This window comes from Cariama cristata, unplaced genomic scaffold (assembly GCF_000690535.1).
Source record: "Cariama cristata isolate BGI_N322 unplaced genomic scaffold, ASM69053v1 scaffold41594, whole genome shotgun sequence".
Taxonomy (NCBI): domain Eukaryota; kingdom Metazoa; phylum Chordata; class Aves; order Cariamiformes; family Cariamidae; genus Cariama; species Cariama cristata.
Window position 1 is genome coordinate 1 of NW_009612062.1, and position 19,098 is coordinate 19,098.

General features: G+C 38.5%; 1 protein-coding gene across 1 annotated transcript; it reads left to right on the top strand.

The window, feature by feature from the left end:
• Nucleotides 1-157: 157 nt before the first annotated feature.
• On the top strand, nt 158-17,601 carry NOC3L (nucleolar complex associated 3 homolog (S. cerevisiae); the record flags this gene model as incomplete). The annotated part of the gene is made up of 21 exons (XM_009698456.1): nt 158-252; nt 1,337-1,544; nt 1,964-2,087; nt 4,965-5,122; nt 5,234-5,290; nt 6,342-6,472; nt 6,753-6,914; nt 7,686-7,779; nt 7,989-8,164; nt 8,370-8,498; nt 8,967-9,098; nt 9,480-9,560; nt 10,142-10,242; nt 10,705-10,777; nt 10,855-10,918; nt 11,006-11,077; nt 12,065-12,246; nt 12,473-12,601; nt 13,243-13,340; nt 15,250-15,334; nt 17,080-17,601. Coding segments are annotated over 21 exons (2,483 nt in total), but the record flags the coding sequence as incomplete, so codon positions are not given.
• Between the last annotated feature and the right edge of the window lie 1,497 nt (nt 17,602-19,098).

The following is a 19,098-nucleotide window of genomic DNA, read 5'->3' on the forward strand; positions in this document are numbered from 1 at the left end:
TTGTCCGGTGCTGCTGCAGCTGGGGGGCTGTAGGCAGCGACAAAACTCCGAGCGTCCGGGGCTGGGCGGTAAAATGCGGCCTTTCTAGAGCGGGCAGGAGCCCGCCCGTTCAGTGACGGGTTCCCGGCAAAATGCAGGTTCGTCTCACCTCTTGAAGGTGATTTTGCCAAAACTAAAGAATGGAAGAAGAAACGAGTGACTGCTGTTCGTTATACCGAGGAGTGTGGCATTGGAGCTTCAATAGAGAGCAGGGTAGGCTGCAGCGTGTCCTGCTCCCATGCACTCGGGCTGTGCGGTGGCATCAGGAGAGGAAAAGCAGGGTCTGAGCTGGCTTCTGGGCAGGGGCATGGCTGTCTGCAGCTGTTTTAGCTCAGTGTCGTGTGTATGGTCTATGGACAAGCATCAGTGTTGCTTCTGTCTGTTTGGCGCTTTCCCAACAGTCAAAACTAGGCAGGGAAGGTAAAGGTGAACCGACAAAAATGCCAGATTCGAGGAGCCCCACACTGGACCAGCACTTGTCCTCTTACTAAAGGGACACATCTCCCCCTACCAAGACTCTAATACGATGGCCGTTTTCTCTCTGCAGCCCTTGCCTTCCCATGCCTCTCAGTAAGTAAGCTGTGCTGCATCTGTTTCCATCCTGAACACTCTTGGGAGTGTTTTGCGGTTTTGACACAGGATGCCTGTATCAATCTGTGCCTTTGGGCTTTCCCTGAGCCCTCTTTCTTGTGACCACTGTGGCTCCCTGAGCTTTGGCACCTGTAACATGTACACAGCTTCTGCATCATGATGCTCTGAGTCTTGCAGCAGGCAGCCTTCTCTTGTCCATGCAGCTACCAGTCATGGAGAGTTTGGGGCAGGAGAGAGCCAAAGCTCAGCATGGGGAACTGTGCTGCAGGGGGATGTGTTTCTGAGGCTGTGGCCTTGTACCAGTGCCTTAAGGTACCCTAAGGTACCTTGTACCTTAACGTGTTGGTGAAGAACAACATCCTGAAGAGAGGAGACAGAGTGCTTGGGAGTACACAGGGCAAAGATCTGTGCCCTGACAATCTTTTTCCCATACTTTTGAGTGTTCATGCGTCTAAAAGTGATGGACGTAGGGATTAATGAAAAAGTTGTTAAAAGGATGTTTCTGTAAAACATTCTTTGCAAGTCTCTCTTCTCAAAGATGGAACACAGTTGGGTAAATTTGGAGCTAACTGATGGTACGGTTTGGAAGAAACATGTTGTTCAGCCCTGATACAAATATGAACTTAATGAGATCTGAAACAGTGAAACAAATTTCACAAAGGTTATGAGCATGTGAGTCACTTGTAGTTTTCTGTTTGTTTCCTAGAGAAAAAACACAAAACGAGTTCCAAGCTTTCGCAAATTGCTGAGAACTAGTAAAATAAAACTTGACAACAAATTAAAGAATAAACAGTACAAGCAGCAGAGTGCTGCTAAGAAGTATCGAAAAGAACAAAAGAAGCTAAGAGAGGCTGTCAGAGATGCTATCTCTAGAAAACCTTTTCCATTGGAAGAATGCAAGAAAAAACAAGTTGGTAAGTGTTTGCTTGGAGTTATTTTTGTTAGTGAAAAGGTATGAGGGTTACTAAATATCCTGCTGCTTCACATTGTAAAATTATGTATCAAGAAAACAACATTTCATTTGCTGTATAGAATTAATTGCTGTTCTTCTTTAAAGGAAAGAAAGGGAGAGTTATGAAAAATATAAAATGTAGCCATTCTGGCAACAAGATCTAACAGTTGGAGATGGTAGTAGTGTGTTTGCTCTGCTCATTACTGGATGTCACAGTAAAGGGGCAATTTTCTCGGATAATGCAAAACACATGCATGAAGGTTGATCAGCTCCAGGTTGAAGTAAGGTGTAAAACGGTCTCACAAGTATAGGCAGGGTTAGGTTTGCAAGTTTGAATATATGTACTGGATCTTAATCTGTACACATCATCTTCTAAAATAGCTGAAAAACAGGAAGAAGAGGAAGAAGATGCTCTTCCACTGGACATGATGGATGAAGATGACTTAAAATTAATGGAGGATTTGGCTCAGAAGGCATCCTTTTTAACCAGAGATCTTTCTTCTAAGTGAGTGTTGTTGTGATGTCTACTTTTCGTACTAATTCAGCTTTGTGTGATTAATATGTAATGTAATACATATATCAGAACGTCACTTTCAGTCTGGTGTTTCTTTGCAGTTCCAGTTTAGTGTTTCCTTGCTCTGTCAGTACATTTGGTATTAATGTATTGATGTGTATCAGTACATTCACCTGCTCTACCTGACCTTCAGGATGCTGTTTCTGCACAGTGTTTCTTCCCATGAGGACCCTGGCTCTGAGATGAGTAGCATTCCTCAAACTGAAAGAAATGCCTTAATCTGTATACAGGGTCTTTTTTTCTATATATTCAGAATGTTCCCTGGACTTTGGGCCACTATACTTTCCGTATTGCATTACAAATTGCTGTTAAAAAAAAAAAAGGTTCTGGAAGCCATGTCTGTAAACACATGCAACACCAAAACATTCATACAAAAAATTAATTAGCATTTTTCTAGAGCAAGGTGTTAGAGTTCACAATGAAATATGTAAAAGGATAGTGCTCCTAGTTGTGGAATTGTTAAGTCTTTACAAATACACTTCTACAGTCTGGTTACATGATCGTTTGAAAATCTTAACTTGCCTTTTTTGATGAATGTGAAAAGACTCTGTATGTCTAGCTGCTGTAGGGTGGTTTTAATTTTCCCTGTAAACTTCAGTTTTCTTTAGTTCTGGAGTGGTTGTTTCAGACTAAATGTTGAAATGAGCAAAAAGCATTTTTTTTATTGTTTTCAAGGAGAGAGAACATTTCTTCTAACATTTTTCTTTTTCTAATTCCAGTACAAATTAATTTTTTAATGCTGATCATAGTTAATAATTAGTAATACAGTCTAGTTTCTAAGGAAAGTAGTAAATTGCTTTTAATTTTCAAAGTTGCAATGGTGCTGTACTCGACTGTATGGTCTCTTGTAGCTGCATTGCAAGTTTTTGAACTGAAAGAATTTTACTTTAAACCTTCCCCTCTCCCCAAATTAACTGAGTGTCACATAAGTTTAAAGTTTTGCACAACTCAAAATTTATTGTGCTTTTTTTATTTAGTGATGTTTTGCAAGATGCAGTTCTGTGTGTCTTGCATTTGTTATGACAAGGCATTTTTACAGTGTTGGAAAAACACAATGGAAGTAGTTGCTCTTTTGCCTGTTTTACTGTTACTAGCTTTTAGCTCCTTTCATAGTGTTCCTTTATACTGGAGAATTTGTCTTTTTAATCTGCTTTACTCTGATCAACTACAGTCATTCTTAAGACCTCGTCAAATATTACCTCATCGGTAAATTATGTATTTGTATTAGCACAGACTAAATACTTATGTTCTTATAAGCTTATGTGCAGGTTAGGAACATATCCTGCAAAAGAGTGGTACACCACAATGCATTATTTCTGTTATCCTTGGAGAGTGGGGTGTGATACAGGTTTTCACAGTGAGTGGAGCAGAAAAGTAATAGTAGTAGTGGTAAAAGTTAATGTGGAGTAGGGATAAATGAAAATGTGCACTGAACCCACTCATTATCACATCCTGGTTAAGCATCACCTGGGAGGTCAAGGCATGGTAGGGTAGAATGAGGCTGTGGAACATCTTAAGGAAGACACTGGACTGTTTGTCCTAGTCGTGCTTGCTTGCTGGTGGAGTCCTTCATGGCAGGGCTGCTCAGCGTTAAGTTTTTAGTGAGCCTCAGCCCTGCCAGGGCACCTGCTCATGCAGTGGAGGATCACAGTGCAGGGTGGCAGGTAAAACAGCGCTCTGGCCGAGGTGAGAGACAGGCTGTGCTGAGATCTTAATAGTTTCTATTTTGCTTCTTTGTGTTTTACTTTTTTCCAAAATCTTTAATATTTTAGGGCTGAAATAATGTTTCAGAAGGATGTTTATCTTTACAAGCTTCATCTGATTTATTCACTGTTGCCTTACTTTGAAGGGTCCCTGTGTCCCTTACTGCTACATGAATGGGAGCAGTGCCATCTCAAAACCCATCAGCTAGTACTAGGGTTTCCAGATGTCTGATATGACCTGGAATCTCCCTTGTTTTCACAGTAGCTGTATTTTCTTTGTGCTCAACAGATCAGTCACAGTTGTGTAGAATTCCTGTGCTCATTGAGAAGAATTTGGGTGCATAGGAAAGGTTTGATCTGCATAGGGACAGCAAGGCTGAGGCTGGTGCACCGTCCTTACAGTGCATGCCTAGGGTGACTGTGTTGTGTGTGCAGGGAATCTGGGTAGACTCTGGGATGTAAAACTACTTCTCATGTAAGTGATTTTTACTTTCTGAAGCCTAGCAGTCTCTGAGCCCAGAGCTTTCAGAGTCCTTCAGATGTCTGTAGTTGAAACTCTGCCCCTTACAAGAACAAAAGCAGTATTCCTGTTATAAGACAGACCATGTGGCTTCCACAGTGTGATTCTTCATCCCTGGCTTTTAGTTTTTTAATAAGATAAAGAGAGAACACAGTGTGCCTGTACTATAAGTGGTTACACCATTTAATTAACTTTTTTTTGTAAATTCAAAATCAATGCGAGCACTTTGCATGCATGTGTGTCTTTACACTCATATGCCAACATTTCAAAATTTGCAGTTGGCTGACCTGCCAGATTAGCTAAATCTCGTTTTATCTTTGCTCATTTCACATTTAATTTCTATAAAAAGGTGATAGGAAGCACTATATTGACCTGAATTCAAAGATGCTATACAGATAACACATTCACATTGTTTGATTGAGTGGTGACTGGTGCTGTCAATGGTGAACACAAACGTTCCGCTTAATAAGATCAGCCATTATTTACTTTTCTAAGTGCGGAAACTTAATCCAGCTAGTATACTGTCATACATGGTTCTTGTCTAATTAGATGGCTAATTCTTTTAGTTTGCCTTGTATTTTTCAGTGAACCTGTTCACATCAAAAAACGAAAACATGAAAGTGTGATTGACAAATATGAGAAGGTGCCAAGATGCATGCAGACTGAGCCAGAAAAACAACTCATCCATCTGCTCCCCATCAAAGACAAGGGCGGCATTATTCCCCAAACTATGGAAAAGCCAGGTAAGACACAAATTCTGGAATCGGTGTACTAGCCAAGATGTGTAGAATTTAGTCTTTTAAAATTCCGCAGTATTTATTACATGCTTGACAGTAGACACTCTATTTTTGCAGTTCTTAACGTTGCACAGGATGAAGAAGAGGATACAGAAGAAATGGAGGAAGCAGAGGGTAATAAAGCATCGTGTTTGCTTTTTGTTGGGCTTTTTTGATTGTGGTTTGTTTTTTTTCCAAATCACTGACATATCTGAAGAGTACTTTCCTGTTCCCTAAGGAAGTTTCTGATTTAATTGTATTTTTTAGAGTGTTTTTGAATGTGTTCATTATCATGTTGCCCCTAAAGCATAACAGTGATTCAGAGCTTGCTTTCCTACCTGTTAGGATCCCAGGACCTGAGGAACAGCTGGCTTCAGAATCTCTTTCTTTAAATTTATTTTAATTTCCACCTGGAACTGATGTTTGCATGAAGTTCCTTATATCAGTTGTGTCATCTTTGCTAGTGAGAAGGGAAATCTTGGTCTTAAAGAATATATGCCGTGGTTTTCTAGTTTGATTACTCTGAGATCATTTTGAAATGCAGTTCAGGACAGAGACTTATGTACGCTTTTGAGTGTCTGTCTTTGTCTTTGAAATTTTTTACTTAAAACATCAGAATACCAGGAAATTCAGATTTTGATTTGCAGTTTGCTATCCAGTTAAGAGTCATATTCAAATAACAGTTGCAGTTCTGACTCTGCCAGTTCTGGGTCATTATTCTCAAAATATAATCTGAAGTTGAGGAAGGACATTCTTGTAGCAAAATAATACTCAGAAAACACAAATAAAACAATCAGATTTTTTAAAAGAAAAAGTGAATGGTGAAAGATTTGTTGCAAATTGCAGAGCAGTGCAGTTTCCTGGCACAGTTGGGGTCATATGTTGAGTTTGTATGTTCCCACTGTACTTAGAGAATACCATTTGCAGATTCAAAAACATTAGATCCATTTCTTTTGGCAAACCTAAGATTTTGGAGTGGAGCAAAAGTTAATCTCTGGGTTAATATAAGCTCTAGCAAGGTCATTCTTAAAGCTTCTTTTACTATGAAACTGCATGTGTTACTCTTGTGTGGGGTTATCGTGGTACCCATCTGAAATGCAGTATCTAGAACTGTAGTTTGCAATATGGTATTTGTTAAGTGGCTTCCCTAGTGACCCTCTCTTCTAACTCTCACACCTTGTGGTAGACTTTAATGAAGAACCCCTGCCTGTTCTCACTCCTGAGGAAATGGCTGCTCAAAGGAGACGAAAGCTGCAGGAAAGGAAGATGCACATAGCTGCCTTAGCATCTGCCATTCTCTCTGAGCCGGACAACAATGTAGGTAGCATTTACTTAACATGTGTGTATGTGTGTCTGTGTGCAGTAAGTCAAAGTAAGTCCTAAGATAAAAATTTTGTTGGGATATCTAGTATTTCTTGGCTCTCTATGCAGTACTAAGCAGAATCTGAGTAATGGCTGAGTTAATGGCTTTCTCTTTCTAGTATGTACAAATGAGGCACGTTTCTTGTGGCATACTTTTACTGAAACGTACATTGTGATTGTACATTGGTTTGTGGGTGATCTTCAGCTGACTTTGTCTGCCTCTTTTCTTAATCAGATTAAAAAGTTGAAGGAGCTGCGTGCCATGCTGATGGAACAGGATCCTAATGTGGCCGTGATTGTTCGGAAGCTGGTCATGGTTTCTTTGATGGAGATATTCAAAGATATTGCGCCTTCTTACAAAATTCGGCCTCTAACTGAAGCAGAAAAGGCTACCAAGGTGAAATACCAAATTTCTTTAGAGTATTGTGAGTAGTTCCAATTTTTTTAAGTTAAGCCAAATGCTAATACTGATCTTTTTTTAATACGAATTTATAGTTTTGAGCAAAGGATGACAAATACACAAGGACGTGTGGAAATTCTGAAATTATGACACTTTCAGGGGCAGAGGTCTTTGTTTTGAACCTTTAATTCTTATGTACTTCCTTCAATAAGTAGGTAACATGCTGGTAGTATAATGGAGGGAAAAAGTAATATATGAAAGTAGTATACCAAACCTGGGTGGCCTTCACCATAAACCTTGGGATAAGATGGTGTTTTGTGTCACACTGAAGGGAATTAGAAAAAAAGGAAATTATGCAATGTTGTCATCCAGCTTGCACAAATTTCTTTGAAATTTGTTCAGTAATTTGCTGAACAAATGCAGAGTAACTTGTTTTCTGGAGCTTGTTTTTATCCAATTCCTTAGAAGGTTTCTTGAATATAGGTAGTTCAGTTTAAAGTCATGGCTTTAAAATAACTTATAGTTGAAAATTTCACGTCAATCTCTATAAACGAAATAGGCCTAGTTGGAAAAAGCCCTCTGAGCACAAGAACATGTATAGAAATATGTAGAAATATTTTATTTTTAATACGTTTCTAGGAATGTCTAGAAGGAAAAAGTACTTAGATATCTGACAATTGGCTTTAAAACTTCTTTTTTTTTTCCCACCATTGGCTAATTTCAGGACTTGGCTCTCCAAATAAAATTTCATTTGTATTATGTTTACAGGTTAAAAAAGAAACTCAGAAACTGAGAGAATTTGAAGAAGGCCTTGTGAGCCAGTATAAATTTTACTTGGAAAATCTGGAACAAACAATTAAAGGTACAGTCAACACTTCCCATTTTTTGTAGTAAATGCAAAATTGTTTGCAGCATCACTGTTTACCTCCTCTGATTGAATGCTGCCTGCTGTCTTTGAAATAGTACTTGCATGAAGTATGCAGGAGAATGCCTGCAATAACTAAAAATGTAAATATTCAGAAGGTCCCCTACATTCTTAACAGTAATCACTAAAAATAATATTTTGTGCAGATTGGAAACAAAGGAAGTTGAAGAAAAGCAATGTCATCTCATTAAAAGCATATAAAGGTCTAGCAGAGATAGCAGTGAAGTGTCTGTGTGAGCTGCTTGTGGCCCTACCTCACTTTAACTTCCATAATAACATTATTGTTCTCATTGTTCCGCTAATGAATGATGCATCAAAAATGGTAAGTGATTTTCTGAAAAAAATTGTTTTGCATGAAAAAGAATCTATTTCTGAGCTCTATTCCACAATATCCAGATCTTGTGGTCGTATCTTTTTGCTATTCTACCTGTGTCCACTTTCTAATTAGTAAATACCATCAGTATTATCAGTTAGCTGTTGTTGTGGACTTGGCTTTACAGAAGAATTTATTTGAATTCACTTTTCAGATTTCTGAACTGTGCTTTGAGGCAGTGAAGAAGCTCTTTAAACAAGACAAGTTGGGCTACGCTTCACTTGGTGTAGTTAAGGTCATTTCTGGCCTTGTGAGGGGTAGAAATTACGATGTCAGACCTGAGGTGAGAGTCTTTCTGTTGTACTACACAATTTTCTTCTGGCAATGGTTTAAAAAAAATCTGAAAGTTGAAGTTAGTGCAGCTGCTGGCTACAGACAAGCAGAATTTCCTCACTCTGTCAGAACACAGGCAGCTTAGGAGTGGGCTGAGCCAGAGGGTTAGAAAGAGAGATAAGGGGCAAGGGAAGGAGACTGAGAGGAGGAGATCAGATCCTGACAGAGATGTGGGTTAAGTCAGGCAGGGAGTCTTGAAGTGAGAGAGAAGCAAATGGAGGAATGGCTAGAAATGGACAGGGCTGGGGAAGGAGCTGGGAGTGGAGATGAGAGATACAGGTGTGAAGGAACAGGAGGGGAGTAAACAGAATAACTTCTGACCAGCAAAGCCCACTAGGTGGAACGGAATTCGGGATTTCTTACCCTCCGTTCCTCTGTTGTGGATCCCTTTCATTGCATTTATTTTACTTTACAATAGGTGTTAAAAGTATTTCTTCACTTAAGAATTAAGGAAGTGGAATTACAAAAAGATTCCGAAGACATTGCACCAAAGAAAAAATTCATGACTTACAAAGAGAAAAGAAAAAATCTTTCAAGAATGCAAAGAAAGGTATGACGTGTGCTTTCTCATGCTCTACTTCAGTGGCTTTATGTAGCAATTTGTTCTAGCAATGATTGCCCTTCTGTTGCCATTGTTAACTCTCAGCATCAGTGATTAATTTTTGCGTTGTACTTGATCATTTATGAGGTTCCACAGGGAATTTAATTATCTTCCTAATTTTTTTCTCTTTCTGGTGTTGATAATGACTTTCGTTGGTTGTTCCTGATGAGAAGGAGTATATCTAAGCTGGTTACCCTGTAGCATCACAGGGTGACTTAAGCAACTCACCAAGCATGAAAGATTTGTTCTCTGGGTATCTTTGGAACCTGGATATCCAGGCTGGTTGGAAATACTTAATCTGTTGTCTTAAAATCAACTGTATGTTTTCAGTGGAAGAAAGCAGAAGAGAAACTGGAACGAGAGCTCTTGGAAGCAGAAGCGTCAGAAAGTAAAGAAAAAAAACTGAAGCTGGTAAGTAATTTAGAGATTATTTTCCTATTTTGCAAAGTAGCAGGTCCTAACCCTTTTATAACCAAGTATCTCCATCTCAACCTGTCAGCATTCCACACAGCTAGATAATGTTGGCAGCTTATAAACATTTTGTGTGTGCCAGAGGTCTAGGTTTTAGTAAACCAAGCCTTCTCAGGTTACCCAGGAAAGCCAACTTAGCCGTTCCTATTTCCTTCTGTTCTCTGCACAAAAAAGGTATTTGAATCCATTGACATATGTCCTTCAGGTGCCCTGTTCCATATGACGCTATATAACGGCTGTTACCAGCCTGTCAGAGTGGCCTTTAGGCAAAGGAGGAGTGTGGCTAGCAAGGACTGAGGGGAAGAAAGGCTGTTTAGCTAGGAGAGTGTGAGGGGACAGAGTAGTGGGCAGGAGAGCATGACTTGAGCTTTTCAGCATAAGAAGGGCAGAGATGGCAGTGCCAGGACTGGTTTGGAAGGCCTGACTGCAGGCTTGGACAGAGAGAAGCATTTTCAGTTGAGTTTAAGTGAAGCAGAAATGTCTGTCTTCCATGCTTAAGTATTTTGTTTTCTTTCCTTTAGCACACGGAGACCTTGAATATTGTATTTGTAACGTACTTTAGAATCTTGAAGAAAGCTCAGAAGTCTCCACTTTTGCCAGCCGTGCTAGAAGGTCTTGCAAAGTAAGAACTGAAACCACCTTCTTTTGTGTGTGTTGGAAAAGGCATAAAGCACTAAAGGGATTTTTGGCTTTGAAAGGGTTTTATAAGCAGTGAGAGAAGACGGTACCTGACAAATGTCTTGAAATTCTTTTATTTCTCAACTGAAGTTTTCCTCTACTTCTAAAAACATTTCAATGTGATATTAAATTTCCCATGATAGAATTGATGCGATGCAAACCCAGCAGGGTGTGTTATGATGCCATTATTTTGTCTGATTACTTCCTGAAGAACACGAACATGCCTCTACTGCTATAGGGAAGCTGTGATTAGCAGTTAGGGACTGAATCATCCATCTGTGTGAAGATAATAGATGTTCAGCATTTGATTTAGCTCTGCTCTTAAGGTGCAGATTTTGGCAATTCAAAATACTTTGAACTGAATTTGCAGACAATGTCTATAGCTTAAAAATCTCTTTGATTGAAGGTTTGCTCATCTCATAAATGTGGAATTTTTTGATGACCTGTTGATTGTCCTTCATTCTCTTATTGCATCTGGGGTAAGTTGAGCTTGCTTTTCTTACAGTTTTCTTAAAATTATGTTCTTTTGGGTACTTAATCAGTTTTGTATTCTTAGGGTTTAAGCTATCGTGAGAGTCTTCATTGCATTCTCAGTGCTTTTCATGTACTCTCTGGTCAAGGTAAGTCATCTTTAAAAACAAACTTCTCTTTAATATTGTCTGATAAATTAATGGAGTACATGTATTTATTTGGGATTATGTTAATAGGTGATGTTCTTAACATTGATCCGATGAAATTCTACACACATCTTTACAAGACACTGTTCAGCCTACATGCAGGTAACTCCAGATTCTCATTTTCCGTGTTTACCTAGATAATGTTTATTCTGCTTGGCTGGTATCATAGCCTTAATATAGTGTTAATAAACTACAGTTGTTTTAAGAAATCTGAGTTCTGAAAAGATAACTGTCTTGTTTTAATGGGCTTTTTTCTTAAGTTGCGCATTGCACTACTGCAATACAAATACTGGAAGTATTATTGCAGTACGTGGTAACAGGTTCCAATCATGTAATTTCATTGGGGAATGCTGAGTATGTGGTCTTGGATAAGCATTTATTGTGTCCTCAGTTTAAGTTTTTTTACTTCCTTATAATTGTTTCTTTCAGTGGCAATTTAAAATTCTCTAATTTTTCTCTAATTCTTTCTCTAATAGAGAGAAATCTCTGATTTTTATAATATAATTTAAAAATAATTTCTATTTAAATTATGATTTCTAAAATATTTTGGTTTGTATTTCTGATTTTTGTAATTCTGATGTTCTAATTTTCTAATCTAAATTTTCTAATAATTTTGAGAAGCTGAATAGTTTATGAAAAAAGATATTTATAAAGTTTGAAATTAACATAATTTTAATCAACTTCATAAACGTGTATTCATTAAGGATAAAAGATTGAGGAAAAACGTTCTACAATTCTGAATGGGTAAAAGACTAAATCTTTGCACCATTTAACAATTTATAAAAGATGATATAGTGAACGCACTTAGGTTTAAAACACCAACTGCTTCTAACGTTTAGACATTTTTGATGGAACAAATATTTTCTTAGAAAGGAGCATGGAAACAATGATACCTTTTTTCTGTTCAAAGCTGGACTATTTTTACCAAAAAAGGATGGATGCTTATGTCTGTATCACATTAGTGCTGTGTTTGAACTTCTTAGCTTTCATGCTATTTCTCAGGTTCCAGTGTACAGTCAGTAGGAGAGTATTTAGCTGTATATTCCTCAAAATGGTTATTTACTCTTTGTATGAAATTCTACTTTTGAGGTGGTACCAATGATGATACGGGGATTGTGCTCCAGTGCCTGGATGTCATGTTTGCCAAGCGGAGAAAGCAAGTTTCCCAGCAACGAGCTCTTGCTTTCCTAAAGCGACTTTCCACGCTTGCTCTTCATGTACTTCCAAATTCCAGTGTTGGGATCTTGGCAACAAACAGGGTATTAATGCAAGTAAGTTTTACTTGTTGGAATTTTTAGCTTACTGCTTAAAAGTTATTGAATTTTTTTACGAATGGATTTTATGCAAAGTATTTTGAAGCATCTTGAGCAAGAATGATGAAAACAGAGTATCCTTAAATGCTACTGAGACTGAGTAACATGGAATGAATCCTGAACCATGTTATAATTGGATGTGTAATATAAGCAACTTAGTCCTTTCTTTTTTTCTGTGTTGTAGATGTTCCCAAAGATGGACCTCTTACTAGACAATGAATCTCAAGGCAGTGGAGTTTATCTCCCAGAACTAGATGAACCAGAGCACTGCAATGCTCAGAACACAGCTCTGTGGGAGCTGCATTTACTGCAGGTGAGTGAGTAGCTGAATGATTTGGGAAGTAAAAGTCAGCAGTAAATAGCTGCTAAATGTTTATATGCTTTACACAAATAGAGGTCTTCAGGCTTATCAATCAAATCTGGCTCACCTGAGCCTATTCCATACAAAGAGGAAGAGCAGCACAGTGGTATAGGGAAGGAATGAGTTCAAAAGTGGATGTTACACATCCCCTATGATAGTAGCACACTGGATCTTGCTGCAGGTTGCCTAATAAGACTCCTTTGGAGGCTTTTTCCATCTGTTAATTTCCCTTGCAGTTCAGCCTTTCTGCAGGGAGCAGCTGACACCTTGATCTGTCATTCCAGGCAGGGTTTAGAGTTTGGGGCTTGAGGAGGGCTTCCTCTGCCATTTCTCCTGCCTTCTGGGAGTAGGAGTTAGATTAACTGTGGAGAGTTATGCTCACCACAGGACATACTAGTGAATAAATGCATGACTGGGTATTCTCATTCACTCAACCCCAGAAACTGACTGATTTTGGGGTGCTCAGTTTCCCTATCTAAAACAAAAGCAGAACTTTCCATCTTACTGAAATAGAAATAAATGCAAGAATCCGTAGATTAAATACATTATTCCTTATCACTCAGTCAACAGCCTTCTTTCTTCCTTTCTTTCAGAGACATTATCATCCAACAGTGCAGAAATTTGCAGCTCATCTTATTGTTGGAGCTCCAACTGAAGGCTCAGGAGCTCTTTCACTTGATTTGAGCCAAAGGTGAGTTATCAAAGAGTTCTGTTTTTAAAAATAGTGCCCTGAAACGAAGCTGTGGCTCATAATTTATTAAAGGAATCCCTAAAAATAATTATCCATAAAATTAAAAAATTCTGTTCTTCAAACTCACTTTGTTTGTTCTTTTGCCAGTACAGAATGTTGGCTGCCTTTTTTTTTTTTAAAAAATTTTTTTTTATTTTGAGGCTTGTTGCCAGGCTGTGACAAGGGTAAAGATCTCAAAGTGGAGTGTGCTTTCTTCCCACGGGAGCAAAATATCTGCATTTCCTCAATAGCAGCTCTGATCCGAATGTGGATCAGGATCACTGAACCATGGCTGTCCAGTGTAAACTGGAAACCAAGTTGCAGCGTAGGGCAATAGTATGTTTAAAACATAAGAACAGCCATTGTGGTTCAGACTAAGGATCTAATTCAGCATCCTGTCTTCGGCAGTGGCTGGAAGTAGGTGCCTTGGGAAGAGTGAAAACAGGGCAAGCATGTATGATACATGCTCTGAGCAGTGTCCTAGCCTCCAACTGGTTTTAGCCCAGTGGATTTCCTGAACCTGATACCATTTTCTGATTAGTACCTCTTCATGGAATTCTTTTCAAAACTGTTCATTGTCCCTTGAATCAAAGCACACATTTTGCAAATACAGCATTGTTTGGTAAGGGTTCTCTGAGTCCACAGCTCGTTACATTAAGACCTACCTTCTTTTGTTTTGAACCTGCTGCCAGCATGCATCATTTAACAGTCCCTGGTTCTTGCTCTGGGAGGTGAAAGGAACAGTCTGCTCTAATGCATTCTTCCTGTGCCTCATATGACTTGGTAGACCTCTGTCATATTGTCCCTCTACCATCTCTTCTGGCTGAAGGAATCCGGCCCAGACAGGAGCTGTTCCATACTTTCATCTTTGTTGCCTGTTCCCGAACTTTTACCAATTCAAGTATTTAAAGATGAGGAAATTAGAGACTCAGATGGAATATTTGAAATGTGGGTGATCTGTGGATTTATACACTGATCTATTCCCTATTCTGTTCTGTTTCTTTTCGACTCCAAAGAGCATTAAGCTCACAATCCCATGAAAGTATCTGTCATAACAACAAGATATTTTCCCTGAAGTGATAGTGGTCAGCTCAGAGCCTATTGTTTTTATGTGAAGCGGAGATTGCTTTTCTCTCTTTCCCAAAAAAATCCTCGCCCGCCCCCCCCCCCCCCCCGAATTTCATTTGCCATTTTACTGACCATCTCATAGACTCTATCTGCAGTTCTTCACAGGTGGCTCATTCTTCCTACCACGAATAACTAACTTGGTACTCTCCAGCTTATCTTTGAGTGTGTTGAAAAGCACAGGTCCTGGCACAGACCTTGTGGAAATCCATAGTTTCTTCCTGCTATGGCAAAAACTGATCATAGACTCCCGTCCTCTGTTTCCTGTCTTTTAACCAGTTCTTTTCCCATATCATGGTTTTCCCTGTTCTCCCACAGCTGCTTAGTTTTCATAAAACAGTTTAGTAAGGAACTGTTGGAAATTCTAGCAGAGTGTATCAGCTAGATAACCTTTATCCACTTTTTCTTTTTTTCTTTTTTTTCTTTCTTTTTCAAATATGTACAGGGCAAGCAGTGACTGCTTGGAGCTCTGGCAAGCCAACAGGACAGTTTTCTTCTCTCCCATTTCTTCTTCTGTCCCCCAGCTGAGTATTTAGACCCATTTTACTTGCTTTTACTAGCATTATTTCCCAGCTCTTGGCTTCTGATCTTTTCCAGGTGATGTTCATTACTCTGAGAAGCTCTCTTAAAGCATGGTGGAAGATGTGAATGGTGTGTGTGTGTGAGGAGCTGTTCTTGGTTTGTTGATATATTATTTGAAAGTGTATCTAATGCCATTTTTCTTTCACTGTGGATTTTGCTGTAGGCCTGCTACAGAACTTTTTGAGGCATACAGTATGAGAGGAATGACCTTTAATCCTCCTGTTGCGTCAGTAATGCCCAGAAGAAAGGTATCATCTCATCTCTCTGTGCCCTTTTTTAACCACGTGATACACCAATATAACTAACCTGCATCTGCTGGCTCACTATGCAGTGCCCAGGCATTAGCACACTTCATTTGGCTTTCTGGTTTCTGTACTTTCTGTGTTAATTATTTTTTTTAACTGGCATAAGATAGCAGTAACTATAAAGAAGGAAGAAAAGCTGTATGAATAGTTCCACTTCCTGTAACATCAGTTAATATAGCAAGATGAATGTGGTAGGTGTTATTTTACTTATCTTTTACACTTTGCAGTGGTTCAAGGCAGACTTCTTGTCCCTTTTCTATAATGATGAACTAATGTTTGTTCAAAAAGCAGTAATAAAAAGCCAGCTGTCTAAAAATGTGGGAGATTGGCAGGACAGCTGAATTTCCAGAGCCTTTGATTCAGTGTGTAGAAGGGTACTGATCCCCATTAGTGTCACTTTATAGCTTTAAAGTGTAAATTTGAGGGGAACAAAGAGCTAATGTATAAAGAAGAGAAATGGGTGAACACTTTTTAGATCCTCAGCACTGGATGTGTTCCAGATGCCAACCTCCATTAAAAGTCCAGTCAGTGGTGTGTCCTTTAAAAAGTGATAATTAGTTTTCTTCCTAATGAAAACATTATAATGTATTAACCTTGTTAGTGCCTCCAATTTGTAACTCAGTAATGTCAGTTAAAGCCTTGAGAGCACAATTTTTTTTTCCATTTTAGAGAAGCAACTTCTGAAAATGAATTTGTACATACTTAGTCTATTCTCTTACAATGACTTCTTGACGTGCCTGTTCTGCTAGGGTGTTACGTTAACAGCTCTGACAGAACAAGGCTGGTAACAGCAGATAGGAGAGAGATTTGTGTAGTGCTTGAATAAGGGAATACACAAGCTCTTTAAGGTAGCAGAAACAAAGGAGGAGGAAGATAGCAGAGAACAAACTGTCCACAGGTGATTATCAGGGACTTAACTGGGAAGACTACCTTGGGGTCTTGCCTACTTTCTGTCTGTTTGGCTCGTTTAACAAATTTTGGCAGTATCTAAGTTTTACCCTATCTGGCCTCCATATTTTACTCTCTGCGCCATGCTGCCATTGTCTGTCAGCACCTCCCCCCTGTTGACAGAAGTTCTGAATGGGAGTTTTCTTTCCCTGTGCACCACTGAAGAGAGGATCTCATTCGTCCTTGAGCGCACAAAGTACACGACTCTGTGACTGTTAAGATTTTAACAGGGAGGTATAAATCATGTGCATGACCTTCCTCATCCGAGCGCTAGGAAGGAGTGCAGGGCTGCAGGCAGAAGGGATCTCTTAAGGCAGGATGAGGGCATTCCTTTCTGACTCACAACCTCTGCTGTTAGCATTATTGTTTTCACTGGCCTTTTGATGAGTGATGCTTGATTTATTTTTATAAGGTGTGTTGAACAGGAAGTGGTGTGTAAGTGTGTTCAGAGCTGGAAGCTGTGGCCATGTGTAGTAGCTATTCTTCTAAAGCCCAGTTTACAACAAAACAGAAAATCCTCACCAAAACCATGAGTGTATGAAGCACTGCCTGACACATTGCTTTGTTGCTAGCCAAGTGAAGCTTACTGGCACGCCAGATACATGTGAGCTGCCAGTTCCATAGGTCTACTCTAGATGACCAGGGGCATGGGAGAGAAACAGGACTGCTAATTTAAGCTACACATGGAAAACACATACTGGCCTTGTTTAGTAATGCAACTAATATTTTGTCATTTTCAGGATACATTCTCACAAATGGATTCATTTATAGATGAAGAGCTAAACAAACAGCTGCAACAACACACCAGTGAGACTCTTGTCCACAAACCCTTGGATTTTGCCAAACACTTGAAGGAATTATCGTTGTCGTAAATGTATCTATCAGTCATGTTCAGTTGGCTGCTTAATTATGGAGAAAGATTGGCTGAAAGAAATTTCCACTCATCATTGAAGGAATTCAAGTAGACTTTTGTTTGAATATAGAAACACACAAAAAATGTAACGGCAGTTTTTCACACAGAGTTACCAGGCCTCTCTGCTTAACCTCTGAGCCCATGTGCTCAGGGCTTGGGAACCACAATGAACAGTCACATCAGTAATTTAAAAAAAAGATACAAAACCAGGTCATTTAAAAATTGTTTGCAACCATGCATTATAGTATTTTTGTTTATATATTTTCTGATTTTTATAACAGAATATAGACATACAAGTTGCTGAGAAATCACTGGGTTCTGTTGTTAAATTAATAAATATTTTGGAAATTTTAACATAATACTGACTTCTTTGATGTTTAAGATACCTAGAGATTTGGAATATGTATTGCATTTTACTGTTTTTCTTCTGATGTCTCCTAACCATTTATCTCATCTTGAAATGATCCTGCATTTGCTGGGTGTTTTTCCCTGCAATGAATCTTGGTATTGGCAAATTGAGATGACTAAATTCCAGTTCTGAACTGTGATCGTGACTGAATGCTCTACCACAGTGTCTTCAATAAACCATCACTGTCAAGAATACTGGACAAATTAAAGGTAAGAATTTAAATATTTTTTTTTCGTCTTGGAAGTAATTTTCTCCCCATTCCCCAAATATTAGTTATTGCTTGGTTGTTTTAGAATCCATTTTCAGCTGCATGTTGGCTTTGCAAACAGAGTAAGTACTTAAAAGTGAGTGTTGGCTTTATGTGAATTCATTCTACAGGGGAATGTGGTGGGTTGTGCCTGGCTGGTGGATAATAGATTTTGTCATATTTAGTTTATGATGTCATAATGATATGTGTTGTAAGTTTTGCAAAGCTTTTTGTTCAAGTCGTTTAACCTCCTTACAATAATCAGAAAATATTTCTTTTTTTCTAGGGTATTTAATCCTTTATCCTGATTTATGGCTCTTAGTTTTATAAAAGTAATTTATTTTTATTTTAATACATGTTTTTAGTATTAATCAGGCTAATTCACCAAATTTCAAGTAGTTAAACATAAATTCACAAACATTTTTGGAATAGACCTCTATCAATTAATGGATTAGAAAATACATATTTTACTATGTAGATTATGAAACTGCCTACATAATACTGATGGTAATACCTGTGTTTTTGTCTGCTTAGATTGCCACTCCCATAGCTTTTGAGTAGTTCTTTTTAGTTGTTAAGTGTTTGCAAATATGGATGTGATTTAAATTCTGAAAAATTCCAAGGGGGCCATTTGCCAGTACTTTGTCAGTTCAGGAAGGCAAAAGCAAAGAGTCAACATCTTAAACCATTTATTTTTTTTTACAACATATACAAATACAAGTTTATTCTTCAAGTCAGCAGAGAGAATACAGTCCAGGTGGAAAAGTCACTTTTAAAATTGTTCATTTTACATAGTTTCCAAACAATATAAAGACTGGCACGTAGTGATGTTGCACTGTCAGAATACTTTGACATGCTTTAAGAGGCAGAGGAAGACAACTGTACAACTAAGCAATTCTGAAATATCCTATACATATATTGGAGCAAAATCTATTTACTGCTACTTATTTCTGTGTTTAATTTGCTAACTCTGCCAAATGTCTATCACTATTGAAGTTACAAAATATTTATCACAGACAGGAAAAATGCCACCATTGTTACACTTAGTGGGTTACCCTAAAAGTAAACTGAGTTTTATAGTGGAGTAGTAACAGCCAGTGATTAAAAACCAAATGTTAATTGAAGCATTTGGAGAGCTAGAGCAGAACAGACGGTTCTGTTTCAGAAGCTGCAGACTCAACCTTTCGCTG